The 20,909-nt window shown below is 49.4% G+C and overlaps 1 protein-coding gene across 1 annotated transcript in view; it reads left to right on the top strand.

Moving 5' to 3' along the window:
• Pax5 (paired box 5) overlaps window positions 1-20,404 on the top strand; it is a 180,078-nt gene extending 159,674 nt beyond the window's left edge. The window contains exons 9-10 of the mRNA XM_026415205.2: window positions 13,041-13,127; window positions 20,328-20,404. Of these exons, the coding sequence (XP_026270990.1) occupies window positions 13,041-13,127; window positions 20,328-20,404 (164 nt within the window). The remainder of the gene's footprint in view (window positions 1-13,040; window positions 13,128-20,327) is intronic.
• The last annotated feature ends 505 nt before the right edge of the window (window positions 20,405-20,909 follow it).

The following is a 20,909-nucleotide window of genomic DNA, read 5'->3' as shown; positions in this document are numbered from 1 at the left end:
TGGGAACACTGCACATGGCTCCTGCCCCTGGGCAGCTCTGCAGTGGGGGGCAGTAAAACTTAAAGAGGAAGAGATGTGTTGGCAGGGGAGGAAGGGTAAGGAGGGGGGCACTCCCAGTCAGCTTTGGGAAGGAGAGCCCCAAAGGACGGCACAGGTGTGAAGACACTGAAAGAGGCTGCTGAAGCCGAGGCCAGCATCAGGGAGGGATGGAGAGCCCCAGGAGCCTAAGACAGGAGTGACCAAGAAAACCAAAGCAAGTGGCCGCCCTGAGAGTCCCCGATCTTTGACCTCCCTCTTGATCTGGACTCTGATGGGAGAAATAACTCCCCTCCGTCCTGCCTCTAGTACTTGCCTCAGTGCCGGTCCCCAGCCACCCAGGGCGCAGGTAATTTATGTGTGTGTGGCTCCCTCCTGCAGACCGAGGGCTCTCCGTGGGCAGGGACCGTGTCTGATTCATCTCCCCCTCCCCAGTCCCGGGCCCTGCTTGCTGGGGACAGGAAAGGTGTAGAGAATGAAGTGCGTTCCTGGAGCACAGTGGGGCTTGGAGCCTCGGTGCGGCCGAGTTGCCGGCGCGCCATGAAGCCAGCACAATGTGGGAGTAATTGTGGAGGTAAATCTTGTCTGGTCTCCTCGCAAACACTTGGTGAGGCATTCCATAAATATGTCAGCAGCAGCATTAAAATTTGATGGCAGGCGGTGCAGGTCGGGACTAGCACTGTGACTTCCCAGCAAGGTATGACACCTTCACCTCCGTCTCATTAGTCAGCCCCGGGCATTCAGGCCAGCAGAGCTGGGGGAGGCAGTTTCTTCAGAAGAGGACCCCTGGCTGCTCTGAGGAACCGGCCAAGGTCAAGGCCGCGGAAAAGTAAGTCAGCTCCAGGCCAGCCTTGAGCTGGGGGAAGGAGTCCCTATAGGCTTTGGGGCTAGGTGGGGACATTACTGGGTCTCTGTACTGGAGAGTCCTGGTCTGGTGACAGGGCTGGGGACTTGTTTCATCTTTGTAGTCAACCTGGTGGAAATTGTCTATTTGTCCACATGAAAGACCTCACAGAACACTTTGAAGAGGTGGGTGGTTGGACTCATGATTTAAACAGAGGGTCATCTGCATAGGAGTGGTAGCGGCTGCAGAGGACAGTGTTCCTCAGCACAGAAAGACCAGACACCAACCAATCCTGTCTTCCTCCCATGTCACCGTTGTCCACTTGGGGAAACTGAAGCTAAGTGAACCTGGAAGGGACGTGCCCAAAGCCACACTGTGATTGAGACACAGTGAGATCAAGGGCCCTGACTCCCTCCTAGTGTGAGGCTTTCTTTCCTCAGTCAAGAATTTTAGACACTTCCCAGCTTGGGAGGCTGAGGCAGGAGGATTGCAAGTTCCAGGACAGCATCAGCAATTCAGTGAGGCCCTAAGCAACTTAGTGAGACCCTGTATCAAAATTAAAAAAAAAAAAAAAAAATTAAAGGGCTGGAGATGTGGCTCAGTGGTTAAGCGCCCCTGGGTTCAATCCCTGGTACCAGAAAAAAAAATGAGATACTTGTTGAAATATAAGAAATACATCTAGAACTATAATTTTTGTTTAAAAAGAAAAGCCCCAGTGTTACCCATTTTTTCCAACAGTCACACAAAGGATGGAGGTAAATATGGAATATCCCCTTCACATTTGTATGACACTTTTTAATTCACAAAGGGCTTTGAAATGCATCAATATTTCTTATCCCTGTGAGTGTCCTCATAGCCACTGCAGATGAGGAGCTTATGTTCAGAGAGTTAAAGTGACTTCACCCTACCACGAAGTGCTGGTGGGCTTCGACCAGGACCGACTGGCTCCGTGTCCAGGAGTCTTCCACTGCCTTTTAGGTACCAGGCCCTCACATGGGAAGCCAGGGAGCACAGAGGACAGGAGGGGGGTCCCACAATCCTCAATGACTTGAGGACCTCCCCGTAAACCCCACCTCTTGAAAGTCCAGAGCACCTCCAGCAGCTCCATTGCAGGGACCAAGCCTTGAACAGGGGCCTTCAGAGGAGCCTTCGATATCCAGCTCTAGCCCCAGGACACACTGCAGCCTGCTGGACTGGCGTTTTGCTTGGGGTGAGCTGGGGACTCCCTTCCATGCACTTCAACACTTCAGAAAATAGTCTGGGCTGGTGTGTAGTAACCCTCTAAATGTTTCTAGTGACCCTCTAAATGTTGAAGTTTGAATATCCTTTGAGGCCCAGATTGCAATCACTTCCTACAGGAAGCCTTCCTGGATACCTTAACTGAATGAATGAATGTATCACAACTTTCACTCTGTTTCTGAATCCACTTGCCCTTTACTGCCACCCCCATGTCTTGTCTGGATCTAAGAATCACTTTCAATACAGGGAGTCCCCAGAGCATGGAGGTCTGGGTTTGTCTACTGTGTATCCCCCTGGAGTCCAGCACAGAGCTCTGAATGGAGTCAAGCCACCCTGAATGCCAAATGGAATGGACTGATCAAAATCAAGCCCATTGGGCCTGGGGTTGTGGCTCCGTGGTAGAGCGCTTGCCTAGCATGTGTGAGGCACTGGGTTTGATCCTCAGCATCACATATAAATAAGTGAAATAAAAATCCATCAACAACTAAAAAAAAAAAAGGCATTAAAAAAAAAGCCCATCACCAATAAAAGTAAAAAGATCCCCAATCAGAAATGTAATATAAGTTTTCTCAAGTGCAGTGTGTGTGGTCCATGAGGAATCTTAGAACTCTGCGGAGTGGGGGGACAGTGTTACTTTCTACCACAACCAACTTTTTAATCATGCATTCCAACTCCAAGGCTGCTCCGAGTAAATCCAAGAAAAGTGTGTTCTGACAGTTGGTTGGAATGAATCCAGCTTAGGCCGGATGCACAAGAACCTCGTGAGTTTATTAAGCATCCATCACGGATACGTGAGCTGGATTTTCTTGGGAATACAATTCAATGTTATTCCACCTGAATGTGGAACCTGGAGTCTGGAGGGTGAGGCTATGAGACGGGGGCTTCTGGTACCTCAAAGAAACTCTTCAGGTTTCCAGGATGAGCATCTTCCAGTGGTAAAATGGGTGCAGAGAAAAGGCTCTAAGAAAAACCTAGAACTTTCTTATCTTTCCAAGCCGGCTTTAGCCTGGTCTGGGCTATAACTACCAGTAATGTTTTTGCTCCTTCCTTTTTAAAGTTTTTACTCCTGTGCTCTTTTGAAGTGATCCAAAATTAGTGCTTTATTATGTGTCAGGGGAGGTCTGTCAAGGTCTGGGGTAGGCGGTGTGCCGAGCCCTCTGGAGACCATCCATTCTGAACCCCTCTTCACAAGTGGCACCTACACTGTGGTTCCTGCAGCAGACCTAGCCCCTTTGCCTCTCTGTATGGTACTGGCTTCCTCTGCAGGGATCAAGGACTCCTCGCACAGATTCCAGCACAATTCTTCCAGCATGAAATTCATGACCTGTTTCTATTCTGATTCTGACTGGGGCTGACTCAAGGGACTATTGGGCACTCCTAGTGCTTCCTCGGTCAGCATGTGTATTGGAGGCAGGGCCCTATGTTGGGGCTGGAAGGGGCTATCAAGGTCCATCTGTCACAGACAGTCAGCCTTGCTTCCTGCCCTTGAGGAGGACAGAGACTCAACAGCAGGGGAGGCTAGATGGGGTCACAAATGACCCAGAGCCTGGCTAGAGAATATAGTGCTAGCCCAGGGTTGGGCAATCAGGGAAAAATGAGGAATGCCCTCAGCAGGACAGTTGATCCAGAAAGGCTTCCTGGAGGAGGTAGTATTGACAAATTGGAGGTCTTGACAAATTGGAAACTGAACATGAGGAGGGAAAGAAGGTGGCATTTCAGATGAAAGGAACAACAGGTGAAGAGGACCATGTGGCACATGCATGGGGAACACAGGTGGTGTGGAGCCCTGGGACCTGGCACAAGGCAGGAGATAGTGACTGGGAAGGTCCACGGTAGCAGACCTGAAGGGCCTTCACTCGTGAGCCTTCTTGGGTGTTGGTCCTAATGAGTGTGCCACCTATGGGCACTCCAGCCTGGGTGTACCAATGCTCTAGGAGCTGGCATGCCAGATGCTGAGGTCTCTCTTATCTGCCCCCCCCACAAAAATCAGGTGTTACCCTGCACCCTGTGAGTCTGCAGGGATCATTTGCCTATTGTCCTGCCCACTGTTTGCTTAGATGCTGACAGGAGGGGACAAAATTTTGGAATAAGACCACAGCAAAACAGTGTATGAACAGTGGACCAGAACTGATTAAAATATGCCACAGATAGCCACAGTCTCCAGTGGAGATGCCTACAATGGCCAGGCAGGCCACAGGATAAAAGAAGTCAGCCTTGTGGCCAGGACAAGATAGAAATTGCCTGGTCTGTGACTAACGACACACTGTTCCTTCAAAACACTGGACAGCCATCAGTCTGTGTCGATGGGCATCATGTGGCCCAAAAGCTCCAGTTCTTGCCTCTGATGGACTGTCAGCTGGTAGATGTGGGGGTGCCTGTGGCCTAGGGCAGGGGCACTGTCAGGCAGCAGGGAATCATCAGAGGTTCCCTACATTGGAGTTTTCATAGGTAGAGACAAAAGGAAATGGGCATAGCAGCTTCTTCTTTACAGAGGACAAAACTGAAGCCCAGAAAGGTCACTAAGCTGCCTCACAGCTGGCCAGTGACAGAGTCTCACGTGGGTTGGCCCTGGTCTCCACCCAGGGTCCCTGTGACCTACCCAGTGCTACTCTTCAGCCACAAAGTCTGTGGCTCTCCCCGAGAAACAGAAACGAGAAGCATTGTGTATTCTCCTCCTCACGCTCGCCCTCTCTCTTGGTTTTTCTCTTCCCTGTTTTTCTGAAGGCCTTCATGGCTGGCCTGAGCTGGTGGGAGAAGAGGTTTTTCCCAGAGAATGGATCGATGTGCGGTGTGCTGGGCTGTCGGGGTTGACAGGGCTGACCTTTACTGAGCTCAGGTTTTCGTCTCCCTGTTGGGAGCTCAGGAAGGTCTTGCTGTGTAGAGAGGGAGGGCGAACAGCCTCGGCCTTCATGGGCCCAGGCTGTGGGCCTTCCTGTCTGTAGTGAAGACAGGAGGGGAAGCCTCCTGCAGGTCGTTTATGTGAATCTTTTCCATGCACACCACTTTCACAGATGAGAAAACTGAGGCTTGGTGAGAATTGGCTTGCTCAAGCTCATTCAGAGGGCCCCAGAATCCAGAGTGTATGTATATATACATTATGCACATTATGTATACCCATATATGTATGTATCCTGCCTATATGTACATTATAGATAATAGTTTAAACTATTAAATATAGTGCTGTGTGGATGTATAGATCTATTTGTTAAATATACATGTTGTGAAAGGCCATGGTTTTGATCATCCAAGTCATAGACAGTTTTGTGCAGCAATGCCCGGTACCCACTGACCCCCGATCTGCTGCATGTGACACTTCTACAAAGCCTCAGAGAGAAGCTGAAGAAATTTCATGGCCCTGTTGAACTCTTTCCATCCTCCTCCTCCTCCTCCACAAAGATTTTCTCTCCAAGCCCAGTTTGACTCCTTCAGAAATAGAACTTGGCTGCGAAGTCACTTTGAAAGACTTTCTGTATGTTAATTACAGCCGGCCAAGGTCTCGAGCAGAGGTGGGAGCCCACCATCTGCAGATGGGGTCGGCCCCCAGTGCGCTCTGCAAATCCCCATCATCTGGCAGGTGTCGTTTTGGGTTAATTAAGAGCTACACTGAGCCCGTTTACCTGTCACTTCTGAGAATTTTAGAAAACTTTGACTTTCTTGCCATCTCAGAGCTTTGAGCGAAGGGGAAACTGAAAACACCTCTGATTCTGGTGAAACTCCTGTTCCTGGAATCTCCAGGGCAGTTGCATTCAGCACAGCTTATCACAGCCCCCCCCCCCCCGGAAACTTTTTATTTTCATCAGTATTTTCTTGTTATCACATTGGTCTTTATAGTCAGCTCTTCTGTATTGGGAAGACAGTGCTGTTTGGAAGAACCCCATGTTTATCCTTGGTCTCTTAAGCCTCTGCTTTCCTTCTTAGTCTTTGAGAAAAGAACATACATTCCTCCAACTTCTTTGTTTAGTGGCTCTGTGGCAGGGGTTTGAGGTGGGACTCAGTTGGCCGGTCAGGAGTCTCAGCAAGTCAGGGTCTCGGTAGAAGTGCTGACCTCAGAGCTCTGCATGCATGGGAAGATGACTCAGATCCCCAGAGTCGGGTTCTCATTTGGTCAGATGTCCCTCTTCTTCATCACAAGACAACTTTCTCTCTTGGGAGTGATGCTAATGTTCTGTAACTTGGTAGGGGTTTGCTTTACCTGGGTATCATGCATTTTTCAAAACACCATAGTACCCTGAAGATTTGTGCATTTCATTATGTGTAAATTTTACATCCAAAGAGAAAATTTTGTTCATTAAACAAATAATGAACTTCAGATAATAATATGCATGCTGAAGTACTTAAGGGAAAATGTACTGATACTTGCAATTTACTTGGAAATGCAAAAAATGGAGACATATGACAAGCACAAACAAAACTTTATGGCAGAACCAGGTGGTGGCCTTACAGATGTCCCTCTAACATTCCTTCAGCTTTTCTGTCTTGAGAAGGAGTATGGGGAGCACTCCCTCTACTGAGCTTGATATCTCCACCATCAGTGAAGAGAAGGTTCATATTGCTCCTCACACAGGTTTGCAAAGATCATCTGTAACCACAAAGTCACTTGGTCTTCTCCACAAGCTTAGAAAATAGGGACTTCCCTTTCCTCCATTTTACAGATGAGGCTTAAGAGGTAAATCCACAATCCCAAAGCCACACAACCTATAAGCAGCAGAGCCTGGTCTACAGCCTGAGTCTGTGTGACTCCAAAGGCCATTTTCTGTCTTCTCCTCCAGGATGAGCAGCTCTGAACAAGAGTGGGGGCTGGAGCATATCCTGAAAGTGACCCTGGACAGCCCTCTATTCTCAGTGCTGATGACAGTAGCCAAGGACTCCCATTATGAACCATTTGCTGGTCCCTCCTCCCTGCCTTTGCACATGCAGTGGCCTCTTCTGGCCTCACCACACCTTTCCCTTCTTCAAACAATACCAAGAGCTGCTGCCACCCCCTGTGTCTTGAACTCAAGATAAGATTGATTCAAACCCTTGTTTGCCATCTCATGGAAAAGTCTGATGTCTTCCTCGAGAATTTTACAACATCTCCAGGTGGAGACTCATTTTCCCATGCTCACCTCTGGCTCAGGCTTCTTGGGCTCCATGATCTATACTGTTCTCTAATTAAATTCTTTCATCCCACCCAACCACTTCCTCTGATTTTCATGTGGGGAGAAAACAGCAATGCCAGCCTTGCAGTGTTGTGTTAGTCTGTTTTCTGTTGCTATAACAAAATACCTAAGAATGAATAGTTTGTGAAGAAGAGAAGTGTATTTTGGCCCACAGTCTGGAAGTTGGAAAGTCCTAGGCCATAGCAGTGATGTCTAGCCAGGGCATCATAATGTGGCAGAAAGCGAATGGGCACTTTATAATAGCCCATTCTCCTAAGAAAGGTGTTAACCCCTCTTAATGACCTGATCACCTCTTAAAGACCTCCGTCTTTCACAGAGCTACAATGGCAATCACATTTTGACATGAGTTTTGGAGGGGACAAACTATTCAAACCATAGCAAGTGTGTAGCAGGCTTTGTGAATCTATAGGAGGTGGGCAGGGGCTAGGTTAAACTCCCAACAGACAATTTAAGATGGGAACTTTCTCTTCTTAAACATCCCCCCTGCCCACCATGGGTTGTGTGCATCTTTAGTTCCCATAGCTCAGTTCCTTCCATTTTCTTAGTACAGCACTTAACTCTTTCCAACTTTACTCCTGTACCCAGAGCTTGGCTTCCCTTTGCATATCCAAGAATGCAACGAAAGCTCAAAAATTCCTTTTAGAGCTTGATCCAGTTGTTAGAGGAGGGTATTTCTTTTTCCCATCTTCTCCAGTCTCTTTGGCATGGGGAGAAGATAGGTTTGTTCTTCCAGAAACATTATATCATTTGTCTCTCACCATCCTGTGATGTAGGTGCTTGTCTTAGTTCATTTCCTGCTGCTATGACTGAATACTTATAAACAATAAAGTCTGATTTAGCTCATATTTCTCAAGGTTAGGAATTTTGAGGTTGGGTGGTAGCATCTGGTGAAGTCCTTCTTACAAATGGGGACTCTACCAAGTCCCAAGATGACAAAGAATATCATATAACAAGATAGAACCTCAGTTCTTATAAAGATATAGACCCACTGAATTAGGGTTTCACCCTTATGGTCCCACCCTCATGACCTCCTTTAATCTTCCTTGTATCCCCAAAATTCTGAAATACCTACAAATACCATATTTTTATTAAATTGTACCCTCTTAATACCTCATAATGAAGACTCAAGTTTCAACTTGAGTTTAGTGGGGACATTCAGACCAGAGGCTCATATTCAAGATGAGAACACTCATCCCAGAGAGGTTCAATCATTTGCCCAGGCCCACACAGCCAGGGAGTAGAGGGATTTCTGTGTCAGTCAGTGTCTGTCCTGTGTGTACCCACTTTCTTTCTGAGGAGGGCCCATGTGCTGTGTACCTCCCACTGCCCACTGAATGACAGCCACCTAGGCACAAGCTGGCACCCCAAGCAGGCCTCATAGAAGCTTTTCTATAAATGCAATCAGAATATGTTTCCAATTTACGAGGTAGGCATTTTTGAGAAATGTCCAAAGCATGGATCAGTCGGTGAAAAGAGGTGACGAATGCTGGGCAATATCTTTGTCCTTTGAGCTGGGAAAAATCTTTAGAAAAGGCATTTATTGTATGATCTTTGTCTTGGGCCTTCTGGCTGTACCTCTGGAGGCCCCAGCAAAAGCCAGAACCAGGGATTTGCATTTTTTGCCCTGTGAATATCATTCCTGCTCTTGAGGAAGATTTTGTGCCTATTGATTGTATGGCTATGTCACCTCCCAAGCCGTGTCCCCTCTCACCTGTGCTGTGGCAGCAGGACCACAGGTGGATCTCCGGGACCCCAAGCTTACTCTTCCAGCCTGTCCACCAGCTGCTATCACTCCCTGGCCTGTAGCGTTGGCTGTCCCAGCCACAACAGGAGGAAATGCTAACATCCTGTCCCATCCTGGCTCTGCTCTACAGCAGCCACACAGGAGGTCTGGCTACTCGGGTCACACCCTGACCACCTAGCCCCAGACCTCTGGTTTGGCCTGGGGTACCTAGCTCCCTGTGTGCTCAAAGTCCTACCCATCCTTTAAGGCTAGGCTCATAGCTCCCCTTCTCCCCAGAGGTATTCCCAGGCCTCAGGCTAGACAAACCTCACTTTTCTAAACAGCTTTTATGAGGTTTCAGCAAAGAAGGTGAGTGCCCCTCAGAGGATGGCAGTGAGTTCAGACAGGGAAAATGAAGCAAAAGACTAGACCCCCCTAGAGCTGTGAGGGCCCAGGAGGAACAACCCTGCGGCAGCAGAGTAGAATCAGGCTCAGCAGACAAGAAGGACCTTTAGACAGGACTTGGACTATTCTGTCCTTTTACAAATGGGGAAACAGAGGCTCAGGTGGGAAAGTAGTGTCACTGAGGCAAGAGAGCCCTGTGCTGGGAGACAGGAGCCTGGATCCCCCAACCTGAGCAAGTCTCCCCACCCTCTGCAGGCTCCATTTTCTCACATATGAAGTGCAGTCAGTTGTACCCATCTTGTGACCCTTCACAGAATAGTCAAGAGCATTACATGAGATTCTGGATGCAAGGAGGTCTTGGGGACTGATACAGGGTCATTGTCATCATGGGGTGGCATTTGCTGAGCCTTCACTGTGTGCCAGGTACTCTGTTCATGTGGCCTCTACAAAAACCACATGGTCTTTACAACAAGCTTTCAATTGCCCTATTTAATAGAGGAGGAAACTGTAGCACAGGAAGATTGAGTGGCCTGTTGGGGGTCACAAAGCTGGGAAGAGACAGACCCAGGATTTGAGTCCACACTGGCTCCAGGACCCTTGTTTCCAGCTTCTGTGCCAAACTGACTGAGGCCCATGGGATCCAGTGGTAGCTTGTGGGCTTGAACCTCCTGTGATCTACTGCTTCCCAGTAAGCTTTGTGGCTTGGATAGAATAGGAATGTAGATAGCTTCCTTGGTGATTGAAGACCTGGCCTCCCCATATCTCATGGGGTGAGGGCTCCCTATACTTAGCCAGCTTCCTATCTAGCACTTCAGATACTCAGGCACCATACATATCAGGTCCTCAACAGGAGGTTGGACCAGCCCCTGGGTCAGCCTCATGCCCTGGAGATGGTCAAGCTCCCCTTATCTAGAGTGCACCAATCTTCTAGGCCATCTCATAGAGCAGGGGCCCCAGGCTGAGGTTGCCTATCACATCACAACTCTTAGCACACCATGGTGGGGGCAGTAGGTTCATTTGCTCCACTGAGGGGCAGGATGGTATGGTAGGCAATGAAGTCAGAGAAATTGGTTTGAATCCTGGCACACAGCAGGAAATACCCCTGACTATGGGGACAAATAATGGAAGTAATACTAGCCATCACCTGAGTTAGAGAAGTCTGCTCTGGTAGTATATCTCTGGTTGACCTAGAAGCTTCCATTTTTTATCCATGCATTCATTCAACAAATAGTTTTCCATGCCTGCTTGATGCCAGGCCTTGTGCTGACGGGTGGGATAGAGACATGGACAAGTCTCTCTGCTCCCCAAGGAGCCTACAGCCTAGTGGAAGGGGCAGGTAATTAACAAGGTAAGCATGATAAACAGGACAGATTGGAGTGGGATGCTATCTATAGAGAAAAATAGAGCAAGAGAGAGGAATGGGGTGGTCAGGGAAGGCCTCATAGTAGGGTCTTGCCTGAAAGAAAACTAGAAGGAGTAGAGGAGGGAACCACGGTGACATCTATAACAGAAGCCAGGAAGCTACGAGAGGTCCATTGAGTACCCTCTGTCTGTGGGGGCTGGCACACAGATAGAGGAGTCACAGAGGCCAGATACCCATGCCCCAGATTGTTCATCCAGGGCAGGGAAAATCTGGTGCCTGGGGCTGATACAGCAAACTGGGTCTGCCTAGGGAGAGGCAGGAGAGGGACTTCCATGGGAAGAGGTATCCCAGAGCCTTGTCACTAATACTATAAGGCCAGGCAAGTGGGGATGGGGTGGAGGGTAGTGATCCTGAGTTAGGTGCATCCTCTAGAGGAGTTGGGAGCTGTTTGTGGCCCCCTGTAGGCCTCAAGGAGCCAGTGCCAATTTGGGGATAGACAACATGTACAAAACAAACACAGTCCCCGCTCACCCCAGTGGACCTGAGACTTGCACTTTTGGAGGCTGGAGATCAGGGAGGCTTCCTGGAAGAAGCAGCAGTGGACTGGGCCTGGCAGTAGGAAAGATGTTGCTAAATATAGATGGCCTTTGCCACAGTAGCCTGATGCCCCAGGTCCAGGCATGGTGCTGTCAGGAAGTGCCTCTGAAAGAGCAGCTCCACAGGCACCCAGAGCCAGAGGGGAGAGCGGTGTCCCTTCTCTGTGTCTCTGCTCCCCCACCCTGCCCCTGAGGAGGAGGAGGAGGCGGCTCTGTGGTGTGATGGATATGCTGAGGCTGGGCTGCTGCGGCCCAGCACTGTCACCATGCTCTCCCTCCGTATGCCAGAACCTGACACCCTGACCACTGAGGCATAAAAAACAGAGAATTGGAAGGCTCAGCCTGTCAGGCTGGGAGTGGCCCCCAGAGAGGCCTGAGGAGGAGCGCACGTGTGTGTGTGTGTGTGTGTGTGTGTGTGTGTGTGTGTATGTATGCACACACTCTGCCTGTGTGCCTTGGAGGTGGGAAGAGGCTGACTGGTCCCAGTAGCAGGGAGGGCTGGCCCCTCGACTTAGCCTCACTGTTGGGCCCCTACCTGACCAAGCCCCATAGGCCACACATTTGGGCTTAGGCCACAGGAGAGAGCAAAAAATTGCTCTTGGTTCTGAGTTCTGGTTGGCCCCTTCTGGAGACTCTTGCCCTTTGGCCTCTATAGATCTCTATGTGGGTGTTGTAGAGTCATGCTTATGGAGCTGTGTAAAGCCTGTCATCTCCAACAGAGGAGAACCCTGTGCTCTGCACCCAGTAGCTGAAGAAAACCACTCAACAACTGACTTTCCATGCCCTGCCCCAGGGCCTTTACTGGACACACCCTCTGCTAGGCACAGGGGCACCCAATGAAGGGTCAGGACCCAAGCCTGACCCCTGGGGACCCTGGCCACAGAGTGAGACAGGCAGGCCATGGTGGCTGCGACAGCAAGACAGCAAGGGTGTGGAGGACAGGATTCAGGCTCCTGCCTCTGACCTGGATGCTGGTAGGATACCTTCCTGGGGCTGTTGTGCACCCAGGAAAGAGCCAGATGCAGTACACTGTTCTTTAAGCTGGTGGGCCAATCCTTGGGGTATCCCATGTGACCTCCCATTCTGGCACACCTCATAGTACCTACCTGAGCACACCAAGAGCCACTGACAGCTGCCCCAAAGTGCCTAGAAGACTCCATCTGCATCTACAATCAGAGGGTCTGGGTTTATGTCTCATCCCTGACTACAGGAGGCTCTATAGGCAGCCACCCCAGCACTCACAGGCCAGACTGGAGCTGAGGTTATGGGCCGTGAAGCTGAAGCACTCCAGGTTCTGGAGTGGCCTCAGCCAGGACTGAGAGCATGGTGATCTAGGGCTTTGTGCTTGGGCAGGTGTATCATGGTCATTTTGTAAGTCCCTCAGACTTATAAAATGGGCCAGTGACACCCCAGAACACCTGGAACTTGGTGGCTCCATGGTGCCAACATGAGAATGCTTTTCACTCCCAGGCTTTAGGGGGAAATAAACACTGACAAGGTTGGCTGCTCACTTAATAAGGATGTGGCCCTAACCTGCCTTTATTGGTTATGAAAAGTACCTGAAGCTTATATCGAAGGCAAATGGCACCAGCACTCAGGCTGGCTGGGACTCAGGGCTTTTTCCAAACTAGATTTGATATTTAGTTCCTGTTTCTCTCTCCTCCTCCACCTACAGGGAGTGAGTTTTCCGGGAGTCCCTATAGCCATCCTCAGTATTCCTCGTACAACGACTCCTGGAGGTTCCCCAACCCGGGGCTGCTTGGTGAGTACTGGCAGAGGTCTGCCAGGGCCCTGGGCCCTGGGCTGCTGCATCTGAACCTTCTCATTGGGCCAGGGTCCCTCGACATCTTGAGCTTTAGTCACCAAGGTAGGGTGGGTAGCTTGCCCCACACAATGGAATACAGGGGTTGCATGGGGCCCTTAGGGCAGTAACATCACTCTTCTCATGCTCCCATTCCTCCCCAGGATTCTTGGGGGGTTGAGGGAAAATGTCATAAGGTGAAGAGAATAAAAAGACACTGAGGGAGAAAGAAGGTAGGAAAATTCCCTGCCTATGAGGAACTTGTATTTCTTAAGAGCCATTAAAATATGGTGAGAACTCTCTAAATAAGAGGTAGTAAAGACATAAACTTGGATAGATCAGTGGTGGCTTCCTGGAGAACTGTCTTGCTAAGGCCCACTGATGGAACAGTGATGTCTGCCATGGATGGCAGCAGTGCCAGTTCCTTTGGAAGCTTGCTGCTATATGGCTGAAGGCCTGCCAGGCAGAGCTCAGCTGGTACTCAACTCCTGCCCAAACTTCAAATTGGCAGATTGTCCAAGACTGGTGCCAGTCTGATTGTGAACATCACCAACGTTTTAGGGTTCCCCTAAGATCAAGAAGGACTAACTCAGCCCTCAAAAGTCTAAGAGTCTTTTGTTTTGCTGACATAAACTTACATAAAACCAGCTGGTGACTGCCTATGGGGACACATGGAGGAACTCTAAAGCGGAGACCCTGGGTTATAGATGTCACTTTCCACCTGTGGGTGGAGCCTGCAGGCAGCAACACTGATCCCTCCCCAAGGTCAGCTGAGAATTTTCCACTTGGAGGAGCAAAAGGTCAGACATGGGCCCTCTGAGACCACTCTGGTCTGTCTGTCCAGCTTAACAAGGCCTTTTTAAGTGAGAGCCTGTTAATTCCCTGGATCCTTAATTATTTCAGGACTGAGAAACATAGACTTCATCAGAAAAGCAATAACCTAAGGTCTTCAAACTCAAGTTGACAAAGCATAGGTATGTGAAGGAAGTCCTGAAGTCTTAGCCTTGACCCCCTCCCAAACCTGGTTTAGTGATTAGGACAGACACACAGCACAAACACTACCTCACTCTTGCTACCAGCATTCCATGTCCTTGGGGCCTTGGGCTGCCCAAAGCATTTTGGCATGTCATGCATAACTGTGGATGAAATGAGGCACATTGCCAATTAGTGCTGCGGGTCTCTGTGCAGGGGAGAATCCCAATCTCAGAGAAGCCTGTGAGCTTCTTACTAACTATAGTTTCCCTGAGGACCTGAATCTGCAGATTGATCTCAGACTTCTTTTTTTGATTTGGTCAAAATCATTTCTAAGTATTGAACAAGGGTCTCACTTACCTGATGGTTTTCTCTGAGCTGACCAGTTGTCCATCTCAAGGACCAGAAGGTATGGGCCAGCTCTGGTCTCCCTGACCCAGTGTTTTCTAGCAAGGGTGGAGGCAAGTGGGTGAGTCCTGTGCCAAGAAGTCCCTCCATAGAAATCTCCCTCAGACAGAGCCCTGGTCCCAGTTCTAAGAGACCACAGGGAATGGCTCAAAGGAGGCCTGGGCAACAGTATGGGGCAGTGGCTCCTTCTGATGAGGCTTTGACTCCAAGGAGGTCACATTGACCCAGGGCTTCCATTTATGACTGCCTATGGGGACACATGGAGGCTGAGATCCAACCCACATAGGGCACAAAGTCCTGCCCAGAAGGGGCACCTTTTTCTGATTTTGCATCCTGTAGGTTAGCAGTGGACTTTATTTTTTTGCCTGGAAATTCAAGAGGTAGAGAAGTGAGGACAAAACTGCTGAGGCAGGTGTGACAAAAGGATGGGGTTGCAGGTGGGGTGGTCTGTGGAGTGTGCACAAATGGGGGACCTTGAATGCCAGGCTGAGAAGCTGGCAACTGACTACATGGGCTGCTGGCTAGATGTCCAAGGAACCAAAGCAGGTGGCTGCACCACTTCTGAGGCTTTTGTTCTTCCAACTGGGGAGAAATCGAGGTCACAGCCCTAGTTGTTAGTCCCTGATTTGGAGAAGATGAAGGCTCTGTCCCAGAGAGTTCACTGGGGGAATGAGGGAGCCTTTGGCAGGCATGTCTGTGCTGGGAGGTGCTCAGGGCCATTGAGGGGGGCTGGAGATAGCGTGAGGAAGAGGAATCAAAACTCCATTTATTGCGCTGGGCTTGTAGCTCAGTGGCAGAGCATTTGCCTGTCATGTATGAGGCACTGGGTTCAATCCTCAGTACCACATAAAAATAAATAAAATGAAGGTATTGTATCCATCTACAACTACAAAAATATTTTTAAAAAACCCTTCATTCATCTAAATGAGAACTTGCTAACTTGCCCAGTGCTATTGTATCCAGCACTGGGCAAAACCCGTCATTTGGGTTATCTCATTTGGTTCTTTCAACAATGCTATGGAAAAATATTATCATCAGATGAAGAGAGTGAGGCTCAGAAGAGTTAATTCACATGAGGTCACAGCATGCAAGTGGCAGAATGAGGACTCCACTGACTCCAGAGCCTGTATTCAGAGGCAATATATGATGCAGTTTTCTGATTGTTCCTAATTCAGTCAGAATATTACAGCTTGGAAATAGACCTCATTCCTATGTAGAAACAGGCCTGAGAGTTTTCAGCACTCAAGGATTGTGTGTGATGAGGGGAACTGGTCTATTTTAGTATCTGTATCTGTCAGACTTGTGTTACAAATTCTGGTTTAAGGGGAAAAAACAGATTAAGGAACATTAGGGGCTCCAAGAATCATGGGGGGGTAGGCATGGGACTCACAACCAGGAACACACCCAGCCACCCTACCAGGGCTTTTCTATTGCAAACATTCCCATGCTGCTGGTTAGTACCCCCACAGCCACTTGCTGTCTGCTGCAGCTTTCCCAGGGTGCCCCATCTTAAGCATCACAAGCTCTGCCCTGCTTGCACCCAAAGCTGGGGCTCTTTGCCATCCACTCCCAACCAATGGAGTTCCCTAGTCCACTTCCTCAAGTTGCTCCCTTTCCATTAAAAGTCACATTCAAGAAGCTCATGGGCAGAGCCCACATAACGCACAGCCTGGAAAGGCCTCTTTCCAGTTTGCTATGCTGTGCCCAGGCAGCAAGGGAAGCTGGGAGGATGCACTCAATGAAGCAGGTCTTCTGCAAAGGAAACTGCAAGCATAGGAGGAGTTCAAAGCTTGTGGGGCAGCTCCAGGCATAAGCAATGGCCCCAGGATTGGCCTGAGTCAGGCCATCAACCTGTCTGGGAGTTGGTTGGCTCAGGTGTAAAATGAGGAGAGTCATCGTGGTGACCTTTTCAGGAAGGCACTGAACATGATGCTCTTCTGGCATCTGTCCTGAATCTAGACTGATGGCTTCTTTAACAGGAGGGTGGGGGATGTGCCAGGGGCCAAGGGTATGGAAACCTGTCCTGTGGTCCATGATGCTCCTGCAGAATCAACAGGAGTTGTGGGCATAGGTGAGCCCCTGCATGCATGCGTGTGCGGGCACACACAAGTATGCACAACCATCCATCACTTGCTCTCAGATTGCACACAACCTGGCACATGCTGCCTACACTTTGGCTAGCCTGGTTGAGTGAGGCCTCTTCACTGAGTGAGGACCCTCAATACCATCAAATGAAGGCAGAAGACACATTGCACCACCTTCTTGGGAGAACTTTCCTCCCTGTGTGCATGCCCAGTGGGGGAAGCTGTGAGTCAGCATCCCATCCTGTGGGTCCCCCCAGGCTGATGAGGGCCAGGGGGCAGCCAGGGCTGGCAGAGAGAAAGGGCAGCTGTGGTCAATTAGGATTAGAATAGGAGCGCCTTGGCTGCTGTAAAGGGATTAGAGAGGGAGCCAGCCCGGAATGACTGTGTCAGGAAGTAAATTGATGATAATGTGAATTAGAGAGGAAAAATGACAGAAGAAAGGACAAGTTTATTCTAGATGGAGGTCTAATGGGCACCAGGAAGACAGAGCGCTTTGTGAGGTGATGTTTTCATTTTTCACCACAAATGCAAACTCTCACACAAGGTGCTCTAGACGGTTGGTCTGGCCAATACTGGGCTCTGGGAGGGGGTGAGCCAGTGCAGGGGGCCAGAGGTGGCTGGCTGGGGAGCTAGAATACAGGCCAGGAATCTGCTGGGAACCTTATCATCCACTTCCTATCCCTTGCCAACCCCTTTGTGAGGCAGCCTCTGTGTTGCTGTTGTTGTTTCTTTTGATACATTATTAGTTGTTGATGTGCATTTATTTATTTATATGTGGTGCTAAGAATCGAACCCAGTGCCTCACACATGCTAGGCAAGCACCCCACCACTGAGCCACAACCCTAGCCCCTCTGTGGTTTTTCTGCCCTTGTACCATGCCAGGCCTACAGGGGAGACTCTGTTCACACACATACCCCTGTCCCCTAGGCTTGTCCTCAAGCAGAGATGCAGGGCTGGCACTGCAGCTACTCTGTAAGAGGCTGTCCTGACACTGTCTCTATCCCACAGAAGGAGTAACAGAGGAAGGCAGATAGGTATCTGAGTCAGGTCTCCAGGTGGCTGGGCAGGCAAGAGAAATATGTCTCTGGGAATTCTTAGGCATGGGACTGGTGTGCATGCCTCCCAGGCTGTTTCCACTGTTGTCCTGCCCCTAAAGGCCATACTGCCTCCTTGAATGGCAGGAGGAGAGAAAAGTGTATCTGCTAGGGGGAGCTGAGTTTAAAGTGGAGGGGATGCATGCTAAAGTGCCCTCTCAAGCCATCTCCTTTGGTTACACACTAGCTCTATGACTTTCTTAAAACCTCTCCAAACCTTCTTTTTCTCATATATAAAATGAGTATGATAATAATTCTTACTTGATAGGATTGCTGTGGAAATTAAGAGTTAACACACATGGCCGGGCACAGTGGTACACCTGTAATTCCAGGAGCTCAGGAGGCTGAGGCAGGAGCATCATGAGTTCAAAGCCAGCCTCAGCAATTTAGTAGGCCCTAAACAATTTAGTGCGACCCTGTCTCTAAATAAAATATAAAAAGGGCTGGGGATGTAGCTCAGTGGTTAAGTACCCAAGTTCAATCCCTGGTACCAAAAAAAAAAAAAAAAAAAAAAAATTAATAGACATGAAGGGCTTAGAAAAATGACAATCCATAGTACTCTTATATCCTTATTTTATGGTCACAATAGCTCCACTGTGACCCCCTATTACAGATGAAGAACAAAGTCACATGTTCAAGGTTTTACAGCCAAGATACGGTAGAGCCCTCACTGGCAAACCCCAGGTCTCAGCCCCCAGTTATGGTCTCTAGGAGAATCACCAGATTGGTTTGGATTGGAGTGGGTGAGTTTCAGAATAAATAAGAGTTGTCTCATCTGGGGAATTAAAAGGCTTGCTAGGGCTGGGGTTGTGGCTCAGTGGTAAAGTGCTTGCCTAGCACATGTGAGGCACTGGGTTTGGTCCTCTGCACCACATAAAAATATTTAAAATAAAGGTAGGGTTAGGATTAGGGTTATTGAATTATGTAAAGAATCCTGAGATAGGGGAAGACAGCCTGAATCCCAGGCCAGGAACTGGCACTTATGAGGCTCTGTGGCTTTGGGCATGTGATTTTGTTTAGTGACTGTCAACTTCCTCACCTATAAAAAGAGGAGATTGGCCTAGTTGCTCTAACTTTGTGGTTATGAGACCAGCTGATGCCCTATTTCCCCCAGCTCCTCTCACCCCTGGGGAGGAGTTTTAGACCAGAGCAGATCTTCTGGAAGCCATACACAGACTGCAGAACTGAAGAAAGCAGACCAGAGGCAGTGGGAAGAACCTAGCATGATGTGAAGGCCCCCATGGCTCTGTCCTGATATCACAGGAAGGGCCTGCACCTGCCCTTTTACATACACACATTCCCAGTCACCTCTGTCTTCCAAGCCCAGCCCAACTCCACTTCCTCCAGGAGGCTGACTTGCCAGAACAGGTTGTGTTTCCCTAGAGCTTTTTCCTTAGAGCTCAAATCCTCTTCCTGACTCAACATCAGACTGGGTCAGGCTGATGATTAACATTTTTTTTTTCCCAGCCCTGCACCCAACAAGGTCAGGAAAGGAGCAGTAAATAAGTTAGTGAGTTCCTGAATGGATGAATGGATGGCAAGGAAGCTGAGGGGGTTCTTCACTACTGTTTGCTCACTCAGTGCTATTGTTCAATTATACCAAAACCCCAGCTAAACTGGCCAGGCTCCAGGCTGGGAACTGGGGACAGACGCCCAAAAGATCAGAACCCAGCTCCTGCCTTTATGGAACTCTCCACCCTGGGAGGGGGGAAGTACAGAAAAAAGTGGTTGTAGTGTGTGGCCCAGGCTTTTGGGGAGTGTTAGTGCAGGGCAGGGGGCTTCCCAGAAGAGAGAGTGGGATACTGGGATTTGAAGGAGGCATAGAAGTTTAACAGATAGGAAAGGGGGAAAGGGCACAGGCTGGGTATTCCAAGCAGGAGGCCACCATGGGAAAAGGAACAGAGGCCTGAGAGTCTGATCAGTGGGTTAACTACCTACCCCTGGATTTAAATGAGATAATACATGTAAAGAACGGAGGAAATGCTCAGCCAGCTACAGTTGCCATTCACATTATGGTATACTTGAGACCACTGCAGACAGTTCTTTTCTGCTGGAGTATGGTATGTGAATGTGAGTGGCAGGGGCAGTCCTTGTGGGAGATTAAGTCCAGAGAAGCTGGCAAGAGTTAGACCACAAAGCATTGGATAAAGCCTGAATGCTTTTCATCTTCTAGATCAGGGGCCAGCAAACTTTTTCTACAATGAAACAGATAATACATATTGTCAGCTTTGTGGGCCACAGTCTCCCTTGCAACTACTCAGTTCTTCCACAGTAGCAGGGAAGCCACCATAGACAGTGGTAAAACAAATGGGCAAGACTGTTCCAGTAGCATGTCAGTTACTACAGCAGGCGATTGAGGCCCAGGTTTAGAGCCCAGGGCCCCTGGTTGGCTGAGCCCAGACCTTGGTGGCAAGGAGCCTTGAGATCTTGGGTGTAGTTATTGCCCTCATCAGACATGCTTTTCAGGAAACAGATCAGGATGAAGATCTTGGTGAGGGGGACAGTGACTTCAGCTGGGTGACAGGATAGAAGGGAGAAAGATGGGCAGACTATAAACAGGGGACCCCAGGTCCAACTTCAGTGCTCTCTCTCATCTCTTCCAGGCTCCCCCTACTATTACAGCGCTGCTGCCCGAGGAGCTGCTCCGCCTGCCGCTGCCACTGCCTATGACCGTCACTGACCCTTGGAGCCAGGCAGGCGCCAAGCACTTATGACACATATCATTGAGAGAGAGAGCCTCCCAGCCTCTCTACCAAGACAACCAGAGGGGCCCCAACAAGACCATCCCCCAACCAGCCCCTACTCATCTGAAACTCCCTCCCTCCCCTTTTCCTGCCAAGTTCTATGGTAGGCCTGTTGGACTTCTGAACCTTTGTCTGTTTCAAGTGTCAATCAGTGAGCTTCTCCCAGTGGTGACCAGATCTCTGACAACCAATAGACTGTTTGCCAGACAACTGCAGCCCAGCCCAACCTGCCAGTCCCCCAGCTGTCTGACCTCTGTGAATCTTACCCACCATAGGTCTGGGAAGGGAAGATAGCTTGTTGCTTCAACAGCACCCGTGTATATACACCTTTTTGCTTTTCTGTGGACCTAAAGGTCCACATGAGCAGACTTCCCATCCCATGATGAGCTCACAGTGTCATAGGACATCTTCAATCTGACTCTGCACAGAGTATCCCCTCTG

This window comes from Urocitellus parryii, chromosome 4 (assembly GCF_045843805.1).
Source record: "Urocitellus parryii isolate mUroPar1 chromosome 4, mUroPar1.hap1, whole genome shotgun sequence".
Taxonomy (NCBI): domain Eukaryota; kingdom Metazoa; phylum Chordata; class Mammalia; order Rodentia; family Sciuridae; genus Urocitellus; species Urocitellus parryii.
Note: the sequence above shows the minus strand (reverse complement) of the source record. Positions and strands in the feature narration are given on the sequence as shown.